General features: G+C 35.3%; 1 protein-coding gene across 1 annotated transcript; it reads right to left on the bottom strand.

Moving 5' to 3' along the window:
- Nucleotides 1–2,545: 2,545 nt before the first annotated feature.
- Nucleotides 2,546–6,679, bottom strand: LOC145729099 (cathepsin L-like proteinase). The gene is made up of 4 exons (XM_081979727.1): nucleotides 6,510–6,679; nucleotides 6,116–6,454; nucleotides 3,008–3,296; nucleotides 2,546–2,943 (listed from the first exon to the last, which is right to left on the bottom strand). The coding sequence occupies exons 1-4, from the start codon at nucleotides 6,600–6,602 to the stop codon at nucleotides 2,606–2,608; spliced, it is 1,059 nt and encodes a 352-aa protein (XP_081835853.1). The 5' UTR covers nucleotides 6,603–6,679; the 3' UTR covers nucleotides 2,546–2,605.
- Between the last annotated feature and the right edge of the window lie 725 nt (nucleotides 6,680–7,404).

Below are 7,404 nucleotides of genomic sequence, written 5' to 3'. Positions count from 1 at the left end.
AAATGTCAAAACGTAAAAAATGTTTTGTTGACCAAGTTTTCAAGTGAATTCTACAGCTAGAAACAAGAAAATGTGAAAATTCTCTATTTTGTCAAATTATCAACTCAATTTTTATATCTGAAATGGGAATTTCCAGAAATTATCTACTTCTCAAGTCATATTTCAAGTTTTAAATGTCAAAACGTAATAAATGTTTTGTTGACCAAGTTTTTAAGTGAATTCTCCAGCTAGAAAAAATAAAATGTGAAAATTTTATATTTGGTCAAATTATGAAGTCAATTTTTATATCTAAAATGTGAATTCCATCAAATTATCGACTTTTTTAGTCATTATTTAAGTTTCAAATGTCAAAACATAAAAAATGCCTTGTTGATCAAGTTTTCAAGTCAATTCTCTATGTGATAACAATACCAAGTCAATTTTCATACCTAAAATTTAAATTTCATCAAATTACCTACTATCATAGTTATTATTCAAGTTTCAAATGTCAAAACATAAAAAATGCCTTGTTGATAAACTTTTCGAGTAAATTGTTTAGCTTGAAACAAGGAAATGTATAAATTCTCTATTTTGGTAACATTTTCAAATAAATTTTCATATCTGAAATGTGAATTCCATCAAATGATCTACTTTTCAAGTAATCTTCCCAGTTTCAAGTGTTAACACGTGAAAACTGCTTTTTTCATCAAGTTTCAAGTCAATTCTCCAGCTTGAAACAGTTAAATATTAAAATTATCTATTTAGTAAAATTATCAAGTCAATTTACATATCTGAAAAGTGAATTCCATCCATTCCAATTCAAGTTTTAAATGTCAAAACGTAAAAAATGTTTTGTTGACCAAGTTTTCAAGTGAATTCTCCAGCTAGAAACAAGAAAATGTGAAAATTCTCTATTTTGTCAAATTATCAACTCAATTTTTATATCTAAAATGGGAATTTCCAGAAATTATCTACTTCTCAAGTCATATTTCAAGTTTTAAATGTCAAAACGTAAAAAATGTTTTGTTGACCAAGTTTTTAAGTGAATTCTCCAGCTAGAAAAAAGAAAATGTGAAAAGTCTCTATTTGACAACAATACCAAGTCAATTTTTATACCTAAAATGTAAATTTCATCAAATTATCTACTATTCTAGTTAGTATTCAAGTTTCAAATGTCAAAACATGAAATATGCCTTGTTGATAAACTTTTTGGGTAAATTGTCCAGCTTGACACAAGGAAATGTATAAATTCTCTATTTTGGTAACATTTTCAAGTAAATTTTCATATCTGAAATGTGAATTCCATCAAATGATCTACTTTTCAAGTAATCTTCCCAGTTTCAAGTGTTAACACGCGAAAACTGCTTTTTTCATCAAATTTCAAGTCAATTCTCCAGCTTGAAACAGTTAAATATTAAAATTATCTATTTGGTAAAATTATCAAGTCAATTTACATATCTGAAAAGTGAATTCCGTCCATTCCAATTCAAGTTTCGAATGTCAAAACGGGAAAAATGTTTTGTTGATCAAGTTTTCAAGTCAATTCTCCTGTTTGAAACCAGTAAATGTGAAAATTTAATATTTGGTCAAATTATCAAGTCAGTTGTCATAAAAAAAATGTTAACTTGATCAAATTATCAACTTTTCAAGTCCTTTTTTAAGTTTCAAATGTCAAAACATAAAAAATGCCTTGTTGATCAAGTTTTCAAGTCAATTTTCCAGCTTGAAACAAGAAAATGTAAAATGTCTCTATTTGATAACAATACAAAGTCAGTTTTCATACCTAAAATGTAAATTTCATCAAATTACCTACTATTATAGTTATTATTCAAGTTTCAAATTTCAAAACATAAAAAATGCCTTGTTGATAAACTTTTCGAGTAAATTGTTCAGCTTGAAACAAGGAAATGTATAAATTCTCTATTTTGGTAACATTTTCAAGTAAATTTTCATATCTGAAATGTGAATTCCATCAAATGATCTACTTTTCAAGTAATCTTCCCAGTTTCAAATGTTAACACGTGAAAACTGCTTTTTTCATCAAGTTTCAAGTAAATTCTCCAGCTTGAAACAATTAAATATTAAAATTATCTATTTAGTAAAATTATCAAGTCAATTTACATATCTGAAAAGTGAATTCCGTCCATTCCAATTCAAGTTTCGAATGTCAAAACGGGAAAAATGTTTTGTTGATCAAGTTTTCAAGTCAATTCTCCTGCTTGAAACCTGTAAATGTGAAAATTTAATATTTGGTCAAATTATCAAGTCAGTCTTCATAAAATAAATGTTAACTTGATCAAATTATCAACTTTTCAAGTCCTTTTTTAAGTTTCAAATGTCAAAACATGAAAAATGTTTTGTTGATCAAGTTTTCAAGTCAATTTTCCAGCTTGAAACAAAAAAGGTGAAAATTCTATACTTGCTGAAACTATCAAGTCAATTTTCAAGGATAAAACGTAAATTTGATTATATTTTGCTATGATGAGTTAATGTTTTTAATCTTAAAATATATAGGATTGCTTACCTTTTCAAAATTTAAATGTCACCTAAACGTAAATTACTCACATTTTAGTGTATACATTTTCTTAGTTATATTAGTATTACTAAAAAAAATTCTATTGACAGATTAAAAAAATCTTAACAAAAGCGCAAACATAATAAAAACATTAATACAGAGTTTGGTTGAAATAAGGTTGTTGGAACTGCTAGTAACTTCCAAAGGAAAGCAAGCTTGGACGGCAACACCGCACAATCCTTTACCAAGACTCATTCTAAAATAGCCCGATTCGCCCCACGATGTACCCCATGAGTTTTTGAGTATCCAATATTCCTCTCCAGTTTCATTGTTTTTGTCATAACCTACAGCCAGAATGGCATGATTAAGATCGTCTGAGCAAGCGCTTTTAAAAATTCCTCCTTGATAGTTTTGTATTAAGTTAGCGTTAATAGCTACTGAAACTGGTCCTGCAAAGAAATTGATCGATAAGTACGATAGTAGAGAATAATATTTTATGGGTATCAAACATACCAACAACGCCTACCGCCTTTTTTAGTTCGCTTTCATCATACGGCGTTATGCTGTAATAATCTTCCATTCTGACGGCTTTGTGTCTTTTGCGCTTACAGCTGCCTACACTTCCGGTAGTAGGATAATTTTCAGCAGAAGACAAACCACTGGAAATGATGTAATCGTAAGCGTACTGTACTACTCCTCCATTGCACCCATAATTTGAATGGCTACAATCCAAAAGCTCCTGTTCGCTTAGCGTTATCAGCTCACCAGTTTTTAATGCCAATTGAGCCTCTAAAGTTCCAGTCTTACGCAAAAAAAAAAAATTGATACACCAAAAGGTTAGACTCATTGAATTGTTTATACAAAGTGAATCAAACAGAGTTAAGCTTTATTATCTCATTTTTAAAACCAATCCCAATCTACTGACACATTTTGCCATATCATGGCTCATTAGAGTTAATACAGCGTTTGATAACCAACAAACTAAACCTTCCTTCCAGTGTCCATATAAACTGGGTAACAAAACAAGATAGTTGTTGTGCAACATTTGGTAACATCTGTACTTTATTCTATGAGTTAAAACATACAAATGACGTCCCTAAATCTAGGAACTGAAGCTTAACAGAGTTTGCTGATGATGACTGTTTAAGTTTTGCTGGTTCAGTGCAATATGCTAATGACCGTTACTTGAATCTTTGTAATAGAAATAATTTTATGGTAGTTTATTGTCCTCCAAAATAGAGACTCCAAAAATGAGGATGGGATAGGACGGAATCCAATGCGAGGAGTGAGTTGACTTACTAGGGGACTGGATAGGAAAGGTTTGTTTGTGGAACATGCGAAGAGAGTGAGAGCTGCTTGGTTAGCAGCGGCGAAAAGCAAGGGGAAAAAGAGTAAAGAGTGAAAATGGGACAAGAGAGAGTGAGAAGCCGTATTCAGTGTGGAGAGTTTAAAAAAGGATGGATGGTGGTCTAGAAAATTTGGCTAGACGCAGACCTGAGGGAGATACACGAATTAAGCGGTGGTGAGGGAGACGGGGTGCAAAATGGTTATATGGGATGAGAAGGAGAGGAGAAGCGTTTTGGCGGAGCTGATGCCGATAGAGGAAGGAGTGAGAGGGGGGATGGGATGAGAAGGAAGCGTGGGGGATTATCACGGACAATCGGGTGGACTGTGTGGATATTGCCGGACTCAAGTCTATAAAGGGTGGTGGAAATTGAATCTGAGAGGATGGAAAATAGAGATCGCGTGGATGGAAAGAAAAAATGAGGGAGGGGTGGGGTTAACCGTTGGGTGCATGGAGGGTGAGGAAATCTGGTTGGAAAGTAGATCAAAGAGCCTATGATCTGTGGGATAGAAAGAAGAGTAAGAGAAAAATGGAGGATTAGATAATGACGGAGTGGGATGCATCGGAGAAAGGAATGTTGTTGATATGTTGATTGCAGTTTAGTTTAGTCTCAAGTATAGTATAACTCCAAGGTATTTCCTTCCGAATATACTCGTACATATAAAAGCGACTTATTCGTCACCTTCTGATTCAGAACCAACGAACCGATGTTCTGCCGGGCACAGCTGCCACCAATTTCTGCTACAGTACCCTCGTACCATCGAGAGTTGACTGGGCAGAACGGGCTGATGACCTACTCCGAGCAGATATCTGCTGGTTTACGGAAGGCTCAAAGTCCTCAAAAGGGACTGGAGCCGGGGTTTTCTGTGCCAAGGCGGGGGTCTGTCCGACTGAGGGACTGGGGCAAACACCGACGGTCCTGCAAGCTAAACTCTACGCCATCGAGATCTGCTCTAGGGAAACAGATAAAAATTTTCACAGACAGTGAGGCCGCTGTTCGAGCCTTCTCCTTAGGTCGCTTTGTGTCCAAGGCGGTCCTGGGATGTCATGAAGTTCTTACCGCTGTTGGAAAATCTAACAGCGTTACCCTGATGTGGATTCCGGGTTACTCCGGCTTCACAGGAAATGCGAAAGCCAACGAATTGGCTAAGCTGGGTTGGGAGGCGGCCTACATCGACCCAGAACCGGCACTGGGTATGAAAAAAAAGCATCACGAGGTGGTGTTATCAGAAACACTCCGACCTATGGCTGAGAACTACAGGGTTGGCTCACTCTAAGGAGTTCATTAGGGGGCCATCTAAAAACAGGACCAACAATCTCCTGCAACTCAGCAGACCACACCAGGTTGCGTATTCTTGAAACGAGGGAAGGGAGTTATCAAGAGAAAGATCTGTAGAATGTGACAGAAACCCGCCATTGTCAGCTTCTTCTGTCACATTCTATCAACACTTATCTTGAGAATTCCGTCAATGTCAACTAAGGGCTCACATGCACCGGATAGGCCTGGCGGAAGACGCCGAATGCCGCTGGTGTATGGAAAATGACGAGTCGGCCGCGCACCTACTGTGCCGCTGTCCAGCTCTGGCCAACTCCAGGTCCTCCATATTTGGACGGGCGGATGTACGCCCAAGAGATCTGGACATCCTCTCATCTAGAGCAGTTATTCGGTTCCTCAGGGAGTCGAGTATTCTGGATGAGCTCTAACTTATGTGTGAGCCCACAATGGACCTGCGGTCGCGGTGGAGGGCACAATACGCCAGCTCACGTTCCATAACTAACTAACTAACTAGGTTAGGTTAGACGCCATTGCCAAGTTGGAACTAAACATCAATACAGTGTGTTCGTGTTTTCAAACAGTGAAAAAGGAAAAACCCAGAAAATTGTCCTCACAACAAAAGTTAATTTAAGATTCTGGTAACTGATACCAAATATTGTGTATTGGTTTTTGCTTCACTTTGGCAACAATGCACTTTTCCCTATTTTCCTTTCTGTTCTACTACCTTTTACTTTATCTTGTATATATTCTATAGATTTGACTATTATATTTTTTTAAACACCCTATAGCACTCAATCTGAGAGTATATAGATATCACTGTATGTTGCACTCCATGAGCATTAGATAGGTTATCTACAACATATTTCGCACAGTTTTCGTTGTTTGTATTTCATGATATTTTAATATCAATCTCGATAAGCAGACATACTTCACTTTACGCTTAGATTAAAGCGTCATTATTATACATAAACTTATACTTAACGATAATAATTAAACTCACAGTACTATAGGCCCAGCATCCTCCGCATCTGCCTTGGTCTTTAACTTCAGTGACCAGACCCGTTTCCCTCCAATCGATTCTTTCCGGTATTTCCCCAACCAGTATGTCCAGACTACTTTTACGTGTTCCAATTTGCGGCCATTGCAACAAACTGCCATTTAACCAAGCTGCAAATTCTTCTTCCGTCATATCCGTAAACTGATTGACTCCCATCGTATATGTTTCCAACCCCTGCTCATATCTTTGGTTGTGCTCTTGAATTTTCAGTAAGTTGGAATTGAAAATAATTTCTCGTAATTGAATTTCCTCATTGGTTGCATAGGTTTTCTGGTGTGTGAGCTAAAATAAGAGTATTTTTACCATTGGATGGTAGAACAAGCTGTGTAGTACTGACCTGAAAGTTTTTGAACGATACGTTTAATTCTGTACTGAATACATAGCCACTAACATACAGAACTATTAGTAAATTTGAATTTATTTGAAACATTCCCGATTAAAGTTTTTAGATGAGTTTAGAAAACCTCACTGAAATCAGTCATGTTAATAGAATCAGTATGATCTGAATTTGAAGAGAGTTTACCCAAAATATAATTTCCGATTAGATAAAGAAAGTGACTCTGTGTTTCCGCAAAAAATTGATGGAATTAAGCGAGTACTTAAAATCATATCAATCGTGATTTCATGCTAAATGTAAGCAATGGATTATTTTAAATACCGAAAACTGACTAATTGATTGACTTGATACTTTAGTAAAAGTAAGTAAAGTAAAACTCACTAAACATATACTTAAATGAGTAATAATTTCATTAAATCTATTATTGTAAACGATGCAGAGGTTGTCAAAGTGATCTAGGTGGTCTCCCAGCGGTTCACGAAAAACTTAATTCATGGTTGGAACTGAGTTAGATCTAATCTATACATGTTTATTCAAGTTATGGGAATATAGCTGCTAAGCTATATCCCCATAACTTTATCTATATTTACTATATTTACTATATCTTACGTACAATAAAAAATAAATTTAGACCTTTTCTACATAAAAGGTGATGATTTATCAGTTACCCTATATTTACCAAAAACATGAGTTTACGTAGGAGGGATTTAGAGTACAAACCTGCTACAAGCGCTATCCCAGACTTAATAGTTTGTAAAGTTGTGGAGAGGCTTGGAAAGAGAAAATTTTGGCTGGAAGCTGTAAAGCAATGAAGCTAATGGAACTCTGGAACAAAGCAGAACATATCAATATGTTCTTTTAGAGATATTATACTTTTAGACATACTTTTTGACAT

This window comes from Ips typographus, linkage group LG1, assembly GCF_016097725.1.
Source record: "Ips typographus isolate SLU linkage group LG1, UJ_Ityp_2.0, whole genome shotgun sequence".
In the NCBI taxonomy this organism is placed as follows: Eukaryota; Metazoa; Arthropoda; class Insecta; order Coleoptera; family Curculionidae; genus Ips; species Ips typographus.
Note: the sequence above shows the minus strand (reverse complement) of the source record. Positions and strands in the feature narration are given on the sequence as shown.